Below are 17,545 nucleotides of genomic sequence, written 5' to 3'. Positions count from 1 at the left end.
AAACAAAACAGCAATGGCTGGGGCCAAGTTTGAATCTGAGAGACAATGTTGGGTGCAAGTTTCAGAAAATATTCTGACTGGGATATTCTGTTCGAGGATATACATAGAATACTATCCTAGTTGGAGAAAATTTTTGATCACTTATGTAATTTGTGAAAATGACATGTTCTATGAATTACATAAGTCGATTGGAAATAACCTGGTTGTGTCACATAGAACACCGTGTGGAGGAAGCATTATACATACCTAAGGAGGAATTCTTTTCAAGTTTCACCATGCAATTGTCAACGAAACCAGAGACATTGGGTGAGCCTATGTGCTGTTATGGTTATTTTAACCAGCTAATCCTAACTAGAGCGGACCTGCATGTTTATTATCGACATGATTTCTTCTGAGTGTTCATAAAAAAGGAAACAAATTACCAAAAGATCGTCTGCTTCCAACTTGAGATTTTTCAAGTTTTGTGTGAGTTTATTGAATGTTTTTTTTGCAGCCTCTGCTTCATTCCATCTTCTCGAAAATCTGGTATATTACGGGTTAATTAGAGCTTACAGCCTGATTTAAGCGCATTTTTTATTTATGAATTTCGAGGAAACCATACATGTTTGAGATTCTGGGTAGGTTTCGACCAGCAGGGTAACTTTTTGTTGAAAGCTAAAGGTCATTTCCCAATAAAACCATTTTTTAAATAAATCACTTAGTTTATTGTCACCCTTGATAATGACGCTAGTGACACTTTTTTAAGATTTCGCCGCTCTCGTTCCTCCTCTGTTAAAATTGGGGTGTTGAGGAATATTTCTGATTATTTAATGATTCCATGGTGAATTTCACTGGGATGGTTTAGATATCAATGCTTCAACAGCTTGGACTGGATCTTCGAAAAACGTTTTAAGCGGCCAGGAAGAACCAAGAGCCCTTACTTAGGACGAATCCTTAATTAACAGCAACGTTGGTCGATGAAGTATTTATGACGAGGCTAAAACTAATCAGAAACAACATTTTCTGCTTTAGTAAGAAAAGTAAGATTCATAGGCGGTTATGTACAGATGGCTTAATTTATTCTCTTCTTTACTTAACTTCTTACCTCCGTCGTACGTGGTTTTCCATCTGTAGTGAGAAAAAGCCACCAGAGTTGCAAATTTACACTCTTCCTCTCCTATCTCCTCAGACAGAAGTATGCGTAAAAGGAACCAAAATATCCAATTTAATATTATTCCATAAAAAAGCCAATTGCGAGTAGCGTTCTTTATGTAATCCATTGAAATCTTTAAAGTGACTTGAGTGCCTTTCTATCCAGGGGATTGTGCCTTTTCGAAAGATAACTTTTGTGGTCCCACTAAAGAAGGCGGTTGCCCCATTCTTTCAATTTTTGTTCTTCGAAGTGTCTTCTTTCATAGTTTATACTTTCAATCCTTGAACCAAAATTTGCTTCAATCAAATTTAGGGTAGAGCAAGGCGATTTTCGATCTAAATATACTTCAAACCCGCGTGGTGTTAATTAATGCATATAAGGAAGCAAATAACACCTTGCAACCACTTTTGCCAACGCTTATTCCAGGGCAAAGAAGAGGCAGTACCTGATAAGTTACCTTTGCCCAAAAAGAAACAGTTAGTTGTTATCTTTCGTTTTAAAGTGGTTTTTCGGACAATTCATATTGGCATACAAAGAAGGAAAACCGTAATTAGAATGTCTTCAAATGTTATCTCCAATTTGAATCACTAATACTGTGAAGATAATCCTTAAATCACGAAAATGATTCTTATTTTGGTATAATAAAAATTGCTCTAATTCATAAAATGCCAAGTCTTGACATTTCGTCAGTCATCAATATTATATTCGGGAACCCTCTCACAGTCCTTATGTCCAGGTGTGTCAAGTGCGAGTTGTTAAGATATTAAGATCTGTTTATGGTCTGCATAGTTTGAAGAACATCCCACTGGCTTGCTTCCACTCGATAAGAGGAGAATCATAAGTTTTTAAGTGTGTTGTGCGCACTAGATTTTGGAGGTTGTGTACGGCATTAGTTAATTATGTCAGATTGACGTTAAACTGATCGTGCAATGATTGATTTACTGGTGAAGCACATATATATACTGTGAGCGTCAAAAATAAGTAAACACTTAATTTTTTCGTATTTAAGCTTTAATTTCATAGCAGTTACTGATAAAAATTAACATGCTTCATCACTGGTTAAAAGTATTATATAATAGAAGTTTAAATCTGAAAAAAAGTTAAACAAAAAAAAATACCGTTTCAAAAAATTATTAATCCTTCAAAATACTGCTGATTTTACGCGTCAAAAGAAAGTATACAGAATTTACTTCTCTAAGAAATAATATCCAATAATTAATTAGAAATAATTTTTAATATTTAGTTTGTTTTCCATGTGACTTTAGAACAGCATTCAGTCTTTTAGGCATTGATTTGACAAGATTTTTTGTAATATCTGGAGAAATGTTGTTCCATTCTTCGATTAAAGCCCTTTTTAGGTCGTCCTTGTTGGAAATGCTTCTTTGTCTGATTTTCCTGTCAAGGTGCTCCCACAAATGCTCGATAGGATTAAGGTCTGGGGACTGCGGTGGGTGATCAAGGGTTTTTGGCGTTCGGTATAACAACCATTCCTTAACAATGTGGGACGTATGTTTTGGATTGTTATCGTGCTGAAAGATCCAGTTTCCCGACAGCCCCAATTTGTCAGCACTAGGAGTGATATTGTCCCTCAGTATATTTAAATAGTCTATTTTAGTCATTTTAGACTCGATGAAAACTAGATTTCCAACTCCGGATGCCGCCATACATCCCCAGACCATAACTGAGCCTTCACCGTGCTTTATGGTGCTTGTAACGCGCTTGTCGAGAAATGCTTCATTTTTCGCTCGCCATATTTTTGGTGGCTTTTTCGCCGCAAATATTTCAAATTTACTCTCATCGGAGTATAAAATGTTTTCCCAAAAGTGTGGAGCCTCATTTTGGTACTTTCTGGCGAATTTTATACGCTTCTTTTGATTCGCTTTAGAAATATAGGGTTTCTTACGTGGCACTCTGCCATGTAGACCACTTTTGTGGAGCGCTCTTCGAATTGTGCTTGCACTCACTGATTTGCCTGAAGTCTCAGCTATTTTCTTTGATATGTTTACTGCACTTGAAACTGGATTATTCCTTACTTCTCGTACAATTGTCCGCACTTCGGAGTCAGTAAGCTTCTTAGGTCGCCCAGACCGCGGTAAATTTTCAATAGTATGACGAGTCGTATATTTATCTATAATTTTTTTTATCGTACAATGATTCCTTCTAACGATTTTTCCAATTTCACGCAAAGATTTCTTTTCTTTATGTAAATCTAAAATTATTTTTCGTGTTTCGTTTGTGGTTTGCTTACCCATTATCTTAAATGTTATACTTTTGCACTTATTCAAACAAAAACAAAGAAAATCTACGAAAAATATTAGTGCACTATATTTGCTTACTTCACTTATAAACAGTTTCAAAGAAATTTGTCTGATTCCCGGAAATAACTAAAAACAAAACAAGAAGTTTTGCCACTGTATACTTTCTTTTGACGCGTAAATTCATGAGTATTTTAAGACAAGATGAATTATTTTTGAAAATGTTTTGTTTTGTTTAAGTGTTTGTGCTGACATAAACTTCTATTATATGAGCCTTTCAAGCTATGATAAAACATTTTAATTTCTATCAATAAACATTGTGCAATAAAAGTTTAAATACAAAAAAGATGGGTGTTTACTTATTTTTGACGCTCACAGTATATATATATATATAATGTTGCCATTTACCCCTTCGTGGGATATAGTGCGTCAACCGCACCCTCGCTTCAGCTACCCCCACCACTTCTCGAGACGCTCGCCCTCCTCCTCTTTTCTGTTGTTCTGCGCCAAGTGTCCTTCGTGCGAACCATTCGTCCACCATTTTGGAAGAGGGGATTCCTCTGCATGGCGGAGCCGCCAAGCCTGTGCACCGACCAAGTTCTTCAAGCTGGAGTTCACTTTACATGTGCTACTCTCATATAGCTGGGTTCAATGGCTCTACCACGATCCGAAAAGTAAAGTTCGAAGTATGGCGGGTGTATCAAAACCGCTTCGTGCCTCTCACCACTCCTCTTTGTCCTTGTTATGGACACCGTCACACGGGATATCCAACGTCCAGCGCCCTACACACTGCTTTATGCAGATGATGTTTTCCTAGCATCTGATAGCAAAAATGATCTCGAGCAATTGTTCAAAAATAGAATGATCGCCTCATGCAACACGGTCTCAGATTGAATTTAAACAAAACTGAATTTTTGACGACCGATCCCCATAAAACAGGCTCACATCACATCCGAAATGAGGATATCCGCGATCGTTATGGGGTTGCACCGATCGTGGAAAAGTTGCGAGAGAGGCGTCTTCGATGGTATGGTCACGCAATTCGTGCAAACGAGAATTCACTTGCCAAGATTGGTCTGAACATCGAAGTCGATGGTAAACGACCAAAAGGCAGACCTAAGCAACGGTGGCTTGATACGCTGGATGGGGATTTAAAAGCCTCGAGATTGCACCCAGATCAGGCATTCGATCGAGCCAAATGGCGAAACCGATCACGACGAGCCGACCCCGCTTGTGAACGGGATAAAGGCTGAAGAAAAAGAAGACTCTCATATAGCAACACAGAAAGAACACTAGTACAGAACAGAGTTAAGTTGATCTTGCGGATCTAGCGTTATTAATCCGTCGCATAACATCTAGTTTGATGACGCCGTGGGCAGAAACTATGCTTTCTAGACAAAAAAATTGTTCGACGCTTTCGATGCTCTGCCTATTAATGTAGATAGGGAGAGTGCGATGACCCATCAGACTGAGAAACTTGGTTTTGTTGATGTTTATTTACAGTCCAACTCTACTTGTCTCACTTTCCAAATTCAGAGCCATTTGGTGGGAGAGCAAACAACATGCAGATACCCCTCCAATTGTCACCCGCAAAGTGGGCTCCCTTCGTTGGGATCTTAACGATCATCTCCTTCTTCAACTGTCTGGGAAAGGTCCCGCATTCCCAAGATTTACTGGTGATTTCAAATGATGGATGGTCGATCGTGATGGACTGATAGTGGATTGAGACTGATGTGAAACTAATTGTATATCGGAATTGGAGGGGCCAGAGTCTCAATAATCTAGTACTGCTGGTATGAACTATTTCCTTTTCCGGACGGTTTAGCGTTCACTATTTCATAGCTTCAGGTGGATTTGCTTTCCAACCTACTGATTCTGTTTTCTGTGCGAGTTAAATTAAGATGTCCAAGTAATAAAAGGGGAGTAGAATTACAAAAAAAAAATATTCACGTTAAGTATTCTTATTTCTTTAATTTTATTTTGCACCAATAAACGAGAACATCAAACATTCGATAAAATCTCTAACATATGTAACATGACCTTTGCTTTCCGTTTTATATTTTATAATTGACATCTAACATTCTTCAAGATTATTCGTTTAATATGTTTTTAACACATAATACTTCATCATTCGATTAATACATCATTAATTTGTCTATGTGTGCATGCACAGTGTTTAGCTTCAAGCTATAAAACTTTTATTATTACTTTTTAAAACCCTTGTCAACTACATCAAACATGATATGTTTTAATTTTCATCTCTATTATCTAACGTTGTGGTAAATTGTCACAAATTTATATTTAGATATTGTTGCGCTTCATTTTAGGTGTACTCATAGTACTCGCAATAGTGTTTGTTTTGAACTACTAAACTGATATGAAGCTCAACATAGTCTACATCAAACTGTAAATCGTTTTAACTAAATGGATAAATTTCTAATAGGAATAATAACATTTTTTAATCCTTTGGGGATGAAGCGTGTCGCTTAGAGGCAAATTGTGCCAGAAATTGTTTAACAATTAAAGCTATTTTGAAAATATTGGGGTGTTAAAATAGGGGAAATTATTTGTCGCTGGAAAACAGTTCCATAAGACAGAATTTTTGTTTATTTAATTTCTTTTTAATCCAAATTCTATTATTGTTTCCTTCCAGTTGCAAAACAGTCCCAGGTACTTCGATTAATTTTCTGTTTAAAATTTATTACAATATAATTAATAAATCATCATGATTAATAGATTATCATATACGCGTAGATACCTCCAAAAGTGGTATAAGCTTTCTGAGCTCGTTTCAGTACTAAAGTCCACCTGATATTGAAGAAAGGAATACCTTTTACTAAAACTGTAGGCTTGAAAAGGCCCAACAAAAAGTATCTTTAGGAATCATTGCTTTCAATTTAAACAAGGAAATGGAATATATGAAAATACTACGAAAAAATAAGCTTATTTTAAATATATGATGCAATAAATGGATATAAAATATTATAAGAAAATAGGTAAAGGATTAACCACACAAACAAATTAATGTGGCAAAAAAACAAATAAACTAGGAAATCAGCATATAATGAATAAATCAAACAACAACAAGATTTATGACAACGTGAACGAATGAATTTAAAAATAGTTTAATATGAATAAAAGTACAAACAACAATAAACAAAGCGAAATCATTCAGTAAAAAACTAACGAAACTGCTAATAAAACATAAAAAGTAATAAAAATTAGTATGAAATATCAATGAATAAACATCGTACATAAATATAAATATAAATTAATGTGTGATTGAAAATACAAGTTAAAGAAAATACGCAACAAACAAGAGAAACACTTTATTTTCGTGTATTATAACAGAAATAATTGAGCAAATAATGAGTCAGATGGTATATCTCAAAATAAGTGAATAAATTCATAAATGACTATGATAAGCCTATGATGAATAGAATAACAACTCAATAAACAGAATAAAAGATCAATAATAAAAATATAATCAAATAAAAAATCCAACTAAGGAAAATATTACTAAATTTTTGAACAAATAGGTAGTTCAATTAATGGAAAAGTGAATGAACGTAAAGGATGAAAAATAAACTTTTGGGCAAATGAAAGAATGAATAAATTTGGAAATACATTTAAATATATTTATGTAAGTAGTAATAAAATCGGTGATCGAAGTTATTCATGAAATATAAAAATAAAAAAAAATGAAGTAACATAAACACAATAAATATTTTATAACCAATCAAATATTAAGCTAAGGAGCTATACCCTATTGGAATGGATTTGTTCGTTTTGGGGTGACAACATATCATAGAAAAAAAATCCGTAAAATATTCATTTGTGATAAATTTTTTAAGTTTTTTTTTTATAGTTGAAGTGTCAATCATCTTTCATCAAGGTAATTCCTTGCGACCACTGGAAGGAAGGTAAGAACTTGCTCTTTATTTAAAATATAATACCTAGCAGTAAAGATCGAAGTTCAAAATAAAATTTAATATATGTATAATAATAAATTTATACCTCCAAATGCTTAGGAAATTTGGGTCAATTATTTATTCGTTTTTTAATATGCCAATGGCTCCCAATACGCTGCAAGTGCGTTGATACTAATTTATTTTGGTTTTGTAAATAGGAATGCTCAATATTTTATTGTTTTTTCATTTTGTTCAGTTATATTTTTCCCAGATAAGAAGTTAATGTTGCATAATCGATTTTTTTTCCATTAAGACAAATATTTTAAGAAATAGTTTTATTTGCTTATCTCGTAGCTTATCTCAAAAGTGATAATAAAAATTATTCAATTGTGTTACCGATCAAATGAGCGGATTTTAAAACTTTCAATTATTTACTATTTATAAATAATATTGAATGGCGTTCGCTTTTAATTATACATTTTTGAAAATTATTATGGGTTTAAAATATTGTTTGGTATTCACCTCCAAATAATCCAATTTGATTCTTAAAGTTAATTTTTTCTCAAAATCTTCCCTGGACGAAATATAACTGACAAAACTGCTATAAAATTCTCTAATAGTTTCTACGCTATTAAAACTCCTGTAGTCTAATTCACTGTTCATTGTATGATTACTAATAATTCGACATTAATATAACTATTCGTACATCCATAGCTTTGCTTACAATATAAGATATGTATTTCAAATTTCCATTGAAGGCATTCCATTGATATGTATTAAATTTTCCGTCAGTCAGAGCGGATTTATTAAACCTTCACATAAATTTCGCTACGTAACACGGCAAACTCCACAGATACTTTATAATTACCCACTCAAGCTACCAAAAACTGCAAAAACACTCCCTTCACGTGGGAAGTATTCATTTTTCAATTTGTCAAATAAAAATATCTTCCAAAGTCATGAATTTCAAATTTTCTAATTTTTTTTTCCAAAACTAGTGACCGCTCACTATTCAAATTATGTTTCCAGAAGATCCTTCATCATATCAAGTGATTCCTGGAGGGATTTGGCGTAGCGTGATGCACTCGTGTCTTCGCAGGAGTAGAAGGCCGATACGCAGAATACAATTTCATTGGGACGGGGATTATAGGAACATCCATAGCCACGCGGTGTAACAGGACCGTAGCCCATAAAGCTGTCTGTTGTGCAGGCGACCTGGGAGTTTTGGTGTCAATTCAGTGTAAAATTTATCATGGTTAAAGTGATTAACAATAACAATCTATCTAATAGTTCATTCAAATATCCACAAAAGCATACACATATAAACTAGAAATTTCATGCAATTAAAAAACTACAATATTGCATAGGTCCTTGAAGAGAACAACAGTGGAATTGTCCCAGTAGAGTCCTAAGTCAAAAGCCAACTGCAGATCGCGTCGAGTAGAGTAAAACTAAAATTCAAGCATAAAAAAAAATTGAATAAGAAAATAGCCAATAGGCGGGTAAACTTCCATACTTGAAAAAAAATTGTTTATTTGCCACTTATACCGCTTACTTACCGATTGGTTTTTTTTTATTCACTTTACCACTTGCCGATCATTCTTTAATAATCATTTAGTTAATTCTTCCTTTACGGAAATTTAAACTTCCCCATTCTCAACTGGCCTAATCATCCTAGCCTTCCAATTCCTTCCAACAACCACTCCCATTCTTCCTTCCCACTTTCTTCCTTTATGTACACTGCTCTGCCTTGAATTTCAATACCACCAAAAACTCCTTGGGCCGCACTCTCGATCTCTTCCTTTCCAACCTCTCCGAGCGCCACCCCTCTTTATTTCCTTGCACATCCCCGTATGTCAAAACTGACGCTCACCACCCCGCGATTGAATTTAAAGCGAAGCTCCCTCGTTCAAATCCCAAAACCAAGCGTAAACCCACTAAGTTCAACTTCCGCAAAGCCAATTTTGACGGTCTAAACTCAGCTTGAGCGTCTTTCAACTAGGTACATATATTAAGCAACCCATGGTGTGTTCAAGCTCTTAACACCTTCTACAATATCCTCTCTGATCTCCTCTCCTGTCATGCCCCTTCTTCCCCTTCCTGCCTACGTTCGTACCCAGCTTGGTTCACAACGGAAATTCTTATTAACATTCGCTTGAAACATACACTGCGGAAGAAGTTTCGGGCTACTAAGAATGACGCCGACCTTGCTCACTTTAAGGCTATACGCTCTATTGTGAAGTCAATGGTCAGAAAAGCGCCTAGAAGGGACTTATTGAGCGTCGAAGCCGCTCTTGCCCGCGGTAACTTAAAACCCTTTTGGTCTCACGCTCGCAATTCTCATAATCTAACTCAAACTCTCCCTTCTTCTATCAGCTTCGCTGACTCCACTGCCAACTTTCCACAGCAATCCTGCAACCTTCTCTGCACCTACTTCTCTTTAGTGTTTTCTCCCTCAAGCCCTCCACCCTCTACACCTTTCGATGGGCTTCCTAATCTCTTCCTCCTTAACTGTAGAAAACACATTTCCCTTACCCCTGAGTATAATCTACAACAAAAGTCTAGATGAATGCTACTTTCCCCGTCTCTGGAAAGAGGCCCTTATCATTCCTTTCCTCAAGAGCGGAGACAATTCTCTTGCTGTGAACTACTGCCCCATTTCTCTTCTCCCCTCTTGTTCCAAAATCCAGGAAAGATATGTCAACGATTGGTTGACCGCGCACTTCGGTCACCTCATTGTCAAAGAGCAGCATGGGTTCGTGAAACATAGATCAACGGCTTCAAATCTTCTGGTCTTTACCAACTTTGTTGCTAAATGATTGAATTCACGACAGGAGGTACATGCTATTTATATCGATTTCTCCAAAGCCTTTGATACCGTTGACTATAAGATTCTCCTCTCTAAACTTTCATTACTAGACTTCCCTCCCTCAGTCATCTCCTGGCTTTCCTCCTTTCTCTCATACCGTTTCTGCAAAGTTTCTTTTCATGGTCACTAATCTGGTTCCTTCTCTCCTTCTGCTGGTGTTCCCCAAGGCTCTATACTTGGTCCCCTACTCTTCCTGTTCTTTATCAATGACCTCGCCTCCATCCTCTCCTGCCCGTATTTGCTTTACGCAGACGGCCTTACATTGTTTGCCTCTGTTTCGTCTCGGTTGGACTGTGCTCTCTCACAGTCCAACCTTGATAATTTAGTCCGTTGGTGTTCGGTCGACAAGCTAATACTGAATGTCAACAAGTGCCACTAGATGCGGTATTCCCTTAAACCCTCCCCAACATCCTTTTCATATTCTCTCATCTCTCAGTGGACAACCCCTTTCACTACTGACCTCCTTCAAAGACTTGGGTGTAATATTCGACGATAAACTACCTTTCAATTCCCACTTCGTTGACATCAGCAATAGAGCTTCCAAAATGTTTGGTTTAATCCTAGGTTCCTCCTCCGACTTTACCTCAATCCAGCCCTCCTTAACACTCTTCAATTCCCTTTTCAAAAACATATTTGAATATTGCTATGTAGTCTGGTTCCCCTACCGCATTCGCGACTGCTGCTCCTGAAGCTGTACAACGCAAATGCACCCGGACAAAAAGAATCTTCCACGGGTTGATTATCCGTCTCGACTCCACACTCTCAATCTCACTGCACTTCTTAAAGCATCTCAATTTTTATAATTAATAAAGTTAACATTTCTCCTTTAAAGTGACTCCAGGACATTTTTTCCGTTTGATTAAAGTGGATTCAATGTCTAACTGTCTGTCTGCCTCGCCCGATTTACTCGAAAACGGCTAAACCAATTGTCACGAAATTTGGTAATAAGATGTGGTCTGTGAATTTTTTTACATATAGCCAGTGACGCCATTTTGTGTTGAGTTTGAGGGAAGGGGGCTCCCCATACATATGAACGGGAGGTGTACATTTTTTTCATCAAATATGGTCATGTGGCGTATCAAGTGAAAGGGCTCAATTAGTACTTTTCGAAAATTATTTTGTTTCTGATATTGCGTGAAACATAAAAGAGTAGGGGCTCAAAATGGGTGAACCAAAAAGTGAAGCAGGTCTCGCTTTAAGGACTCATCCAATCATTTCTATCTAGGCTTCAAAATGCATCCTTCATAGATAAAGTTAACCATAGTAGTATATTTCCATATTTTAGACATTTTCCCGGCGAGTTAAATTCATCCTAGAAGTACGAAATTTGGCAGTGGCAGAATAATACAGAATAATTCATCAATACCAGAACAAAGTGAGCTGATATCAAGGGGGGGGGGGGTCTCAAATAAACATTTTGTTTTAGTCTTTTAGTTATCACTATCACTTACTCCAGACATATGGTATGTGAGGTATATATACGTGCTAACAAAGTTTGCAGATAGTGTGTAATTCAGGTAGATATATTTCTATATTAAATCAGTGGTATTCAATATACGTCTATATATGCACATATGTATGCTTTTTCCACGTAGTAAATCGGAAATATGGGTACGACCAATTTATGTAACTGCATTTCTATCTACAGCATTCGGTAATAGGTAGTTGGTTTGTTTAGGATGAGGACAATATCTATGTCTGTTTGGAAAAATATGAAAGAATATGTTGGATTTGGGGCTATATACGGATGGAAAAATGTGCGTAGAACACAAAATATTTATACCTGAAGCGCGTGCTTTCGGCATTCTGACTTGTTTGTTGGTGTTGTTATGAAATTGCTCCCTATCACTCTGCATTTAACTGCCGTGAAAAGCAGATGCTTTTTTTCAGGCTCAAAGAAAGTGGACTGCCGCCAACCTGCACCCGTGCACCCAGGGAAAATTTTCACCGCCGCTATCAACTGCCAGCCTTTAGGAGCAGAGATTTATATTGCCGCCATACTGTCGCCGGACGTTGTGACTGGTCAAGCATGTTTTAGGCTCACTGTGCTCACTAATTTCCAAAATTAAATTTCTTTTTCTTTCATAAACTAACAAAGGGTTTTTAAAAATTGATTTTAACAATTCCACGTGATGAGTACGGAGAAAAGCGGCCTTAAGCACCGCAAAACCACCAACGATGTCCAGCGTATTAACGACGTTTCCGAGGATGATGTGGTCGGAGTTGCCCATACCATCCAATGACAATGATTCGAAAAACAGCAACAAATGCCTACGGAGGCAGCGCGCTGGACGAAATGCGAGCTAAATACAATGATGCGCAGCGACAAAATGAAAATCAACATACTCAAATCGAGCTGCTGACGAAAACGATCAGCGAACTTAGGGACACAGTAAAATCCCTGCAACCTCCGCTGGCGACAGTTTTCGCCGCTATGAACATGGGACAGATGTGACCAAGCCAACGGAAGTACCAGCTGACTATCCCCTACTGCGCGAGTCACGTCAAGCAGCGCCCGCAAGTGAGCCAAAAGAGGGACTTGAAGAAGAAAAGATGCACCTTGAGGCCATCGAAGAGAAGCAACAAGAATACTTTGTCGGCGGAAAAAGCCCAAAAAACAACAGGTTGGTGCTAAAAGTGTAAGTGCCAAGTGTCAGTGCCTCCTCTGCTAGTATCTTAAAGCCCAAAAAGGAGAAAATTCCTCCAATTACAGCATATAATATAAATGACCCACAGCTACTGAAATCCCTAAAGGGCAAAGGCTTAAAGGTAGCCCTAAAAAACACGCGTGGTGATAAAAATCTCATTTTTGCAGAGTTCACAGGAGACCATGCCAAAATTTTTTCGCTTATTAAAGAGCAAGGGCTTACTGCCACCTCAAGAACCCCCTATCCCTTAGAACTCAGTCGTTCTCCACAGGGAAACTGACCCCGAAGAAATTATGGCTGAACTCACTTCAGAGTATGATATGACCAAACAAGATAAAGCTCTCCCCAGGGAGAATCCTCGATCTCTAGAAAATCTCAATCCGATCTTTTGATAGCCAAGTTTGAGCCTCCCAAGAGCTAAGTGAAGTTTTCAAGGTGAAGTACATCCTTCGTCGAAGATTACCATCGAAAAGGTCAAACCAGTGAAGGAAGTGCAGTATTTAAACTGCCAAAACTGTTCGGTAGTGCACAGATGCGTTAAATGCGCAAAAAGCCATCGGCGTGGGGAAAGCACATTAAAAACAGGCATAATGTAAACTTCACCTGATATAACATTATTTGGGGCGATAACAATTCAGGCACTGCTCTTCTAGTCCGAAAAGACTATTTTTTGAGGAAGTCGCCATTGAGAACCTGCAAACATCTTCCGCTGCGGCGGCAATAGTTGTAGTCTCCGTCTACATCAAACGTAATTCTAAAACTGACTAATTGGGCCATGACTTACAAGTCAAAATACCTTCTTCTCGGGGCCGATTTCAACTCAAGGCACACCTGGGGCGACAACGCAGTCAATATAAATGGGGAAACCCTGTTAAAATGGATCCACGACCTTTTTTCGCTCAACAATATTGAAATGGTTTTGCCAGATACATCGATAAGACCGAGTAGTCAGTCTACCCCCGACTACTTCCTGCTGTCTGACGAAACCAAACAAAGTGTTCAGATGAAATCTTGTAAAACATCACCGGGCAGGTGTACAGCTGCTATGCGCCACCCAATCTCACATTATTTGAATTTGAGGACATGTGGAGCAACCTTGTTCACGACGCAAGGGGAGGAAATCCGAAGGTGATTGCCGGTAATTTTAATGCGTGGCTCTCTGGAAAGCAGAGACTATAATGCAAAGAGCCGAAGTCTGGTAGATTCATTTGCCCAGTTAGAAAATATTTATATCTAATAGATAACCAGGAGATTGTGAGTTTTTCCAGAATTTTGATGTAATTTGTTTTGTTTGTAGAAATCATCCAAGACACCTAGTCAACTCTATATTGTCGGTGGATGATAACGTTTAAGTTGTTCGGGTGACTAAATTCATGCGATCGTGGGTGTTACCTCTCGCCAGTGTAGTACCCGCCGGAGTCTGGAGTTTTCAGGGGACTGCCATACATTAGTTACGAGGTATACAAGGGAAGTATACCTGCATGAACATATTTTCTAGGCAATTACCAGGCGTCTGATAACAGGCTGGCGTGTGTGAACCGTCTGGCAATGCAACCAGAGAATGCACGCTTCTGATTTCGTCATTTTTCTTTTGTATTGATAGATGCCGATAAGATAAATTGAAGAAAGGAGAGCTTACGCAGTGGTACATACATAGCATCTTGAAGAAATTCATGTTATAGGATTGGACATGTGAATTTTAAGTAGAGCTTCTTGGGCTGAACTTTCTTCAGTTGTATCTGCTAGGACAAGACATGTATTTCTTCGAGCCTTGGGTTCTTGGTAAAAATATTTCTAACTCTCAGCCATAGTCGAGAGCAGAATCCTCTGAGGAATTTTAGGCCCCCAACAGGTTGCGGTTCAATAGGTTGCGGTGGGCGGGTCACTTAATCCGTATATGGGAGGGTGATCCGGCTCGGAAAGTCTATAGTAAAAAATAGGTGACAAACTCTGTCTCAGATGGATCGATGGCGTAAGCCAAGACGGTAGAAGTTATTGGGGATATCGAATTGGTAGACCTCGGCGCCGAATCTATTCCTTTCTAACGTCGGTGGTGGGACCGTTGATGCTGATGATCCGCTAGGAGCGAGGTAATGTGTGGGACTAGAGAAACGTGAAGTGGGAGATCATTCTTGTTAGGGGGTTTAATTTCAAGAAAGTAAAACCTTTATATGAAATTCGCAGCTAATTTCAACCGAATTTGGATTATATCATCTGGAAAAGCAACGATTTCAACACATGCCTTTTATGGAATAGAATTGGAAAATAAAGAATGATTGTTATTATTATGCATTTAGGAGGTAATTTAATATAATTTTCCATCGTCTTGTCTTTAACATTTACCGTTTTCATCAGAAAAATGATTCCAGAAATTCGTTAACACTCCCTAAATATAGCTCCAGTACGCATTCGTATTCTTACAAAGCAAAATTTGTTTTCCATTGAACACCAAGATCTTAGTATATTTTGCCGAAATTTCAAAGGAAATGGTAAATTTCTGTACAATAGAAATGATAAAAACGTTGTTATAATGAGTTCTCTTATCAGTGCGTCTCATATCTTTCAACACATGTATACATACTTATATGTATATTAATGTCTAGTTCACTAGAATGGAAATGCGTGAAATGTTTAAATGTTGTTCGGATGTGTAGCTGATCTTATCATAAAATTTCCTAAACAGAATCCATAATATAGAGCACATGGTAGTGGAGCCCACAATTATTTTTGCGGAAAGATGATGATTGATATGTTAGACATTCCCGGGAAAATATAGGTAACCCTTAAAACGATTAGATATTTGATACATCACGCCAGTTGAGGTATACAATCCGTACCAGCACTATTGTTGTCAATAACAGTAGATTGCAAGTTTAGATTTAGTTATTTTTCAGTGGTAAATAATATAGGAAACTTCGGAATTTTTATTAAAGTCGATTCACTGTCTGTCTGTCTGCCACACGCACTTTTCTCCAAAACGGCTAAACCGATCCGGACGAAATTTGGTGGACAGATGGGAACTATGATATCCCACGCATACAGTGGGCGACATAAATTTAGATGTAGTTTAAAGGTGGCTCCCCACACATATAAAGAGGGGATGTAAAATTTTTTTTCATCGAATATAGGCATGTGGGGTATCGAATGAAAGGTCTCGATTAGTACTTTCCGAATCTGATTAGTTTTGACGTGAATTGAAAAGTGAGCGAGTAAGGAGTCAAAATGTCCACGCTTAAAGTGAGACAGGATTCATTTTCGGAAACTACCCAACCCATAAATCCGAAAAAAATTGAGGGGCTGCGATTATATGAAATTTAGGCCTCAAAATATGCCCCATTCCGATATCTGCTCAAATAAACTTACTAATAAGTATATTACCGACCTTTAGAAATTGACTAAAAAACTCCCCTTAAATTCATCCTAGCACTTCCATATTTCGATACACTTGCTAACTTTCATGGAAATCTGGCCACTAACGATAAAAATATAGCAGTTCAAATTTACCAATTTCGCGCAAATTTACTGCTTCTGAAACCATGCAAATAAGATGCTGACGTCATAATTAACGAGAATAATTGACGTTGACGTGAAATATTAGAGTCGCATTTATAAAGAATCTACTTCTTAAATGCATCCTTGGAGTACTAAATTGCACCGGCATAGAAGACAGTTTCCTGCATACATATGCCAAGTTTTATTGAAATCCAACTATTAGTGTCAAACTTCTAGCAGTTCAAACTTCTGAATTTAGTCCGAAATTACCCCATCCTAAGCCATACAAATAAGATGCTGGCGTCAATCGAATGAAATATTAAAATTTCATTCTTGAAGAATTTCTCCCCAGCCCTTTTTAAGGTTTTGTGTAAAATAAAACCTTATTAAAATCGATTCACTGTCCTCTGTCTGTCTGTCACACGCACTTTTCTCCAAAACGGCTAAATTGATCCGAACGAAACTTGGAGGACAGCGCATCAAGCCACCGTTGTTTCGGCCGGTCTTTTGGGCGCTTACCATTGACTTTGATGTTCAGACCAATATTGGCAAGGAAATTCTTGTTAGCGCGAACTACGTGACCATACCATCGAAAATGCCGCACTCGCAGTTTTTCCACGATCGGTTCAACTCCATATCGCTCGCGGATATCCTCGTTGCGAATGTGATCAAAACGTGTCACGTCACTAGTCAAAAGCACCATCTTCGGCTTCATTACCGCAAGACGCCGTTTATTGTCTTTTATAGTCGGCCACCACTCAGAACTATAGAGAGCGGTAGACGGACGACATTCCGGTAAATTTTAGATTTGAGACGTTTGTTGATAGGTTGATCACAAAGAACACCAGTTGTGGAACGCCACTTCATCCAGGTTGCGTTAATGCTTGAAGCAATTTCATTACGCAGTTCTTCATTCGCTGATAGCATTGACCTGTGATATTTTATTCGCTCAGTTCTGGGCAGGTTACTACAATTGACAGAACTGAGTGATTTAAATATCTCGCGTTAATGCTATCAGCTAATGGAGAACAGCATTATGCTTCTCACATAGAGAAACACAAAACCTTTTATATCTGAAGCGTCAAGCTTCCGGTTTTCCGATTTGTTTGGAATTCTAGACGACAGTAAGATGAATATGGTATGTGGAGTGGTCTACAAAAATGGAAAAAATAAGGGTTTCAACTTACCTCATTCATTACTTCCTCAAAAAATTGTGTATGTATATCTGAGGACGCTGA

The 17,545-nt window shown here is 37.7% G+C and overlaps 1 protein-coding gene across 1 annotated transcript in view; it reads right to left on the bottom strand.

The window, feature by feature from the left end:
- Positions 1 to 5,338: 5,338 nt before the first annotated feature.
- The window catches only part of LOC119658483 (choline O-acetyltransferase), a 185,353-nt gene continuing 173,146 nt past the window's right edge, over positions 5,339 to 17,545 (bottom strand). Inside the window, 1 exon segment of the mRNA XM_038065928.1 lies at positions 5,339 to 8,513. Within this exon segment, the coding sequence (XP_037921856.1) occupies positions 8,316 to 8,513 (198 nt within the window). The 3' untranslated portion in view covers positions 5,339 to 8,315.

Source organism: Hermetia illucens, chromosome 5 (assembly GCF_905115235.1).
Source record: "Hermetia illucens chromosome 5, iHerIll2.2.curated.20191125, whole genome shotgun sequence".
In the NCBI taxonomy this organism is placed as follows: domain Eukaryota; kingdom Metazoa; phylum Arthropoda; class Insecta; order Diptera; family Stratiomyidae; genus Hermetia; species Hermetia illucens.
Note: the sequence above shows the minus strand (reverse complement) of the source record. Positions and strands in the feature narration are given on the sequence as shown.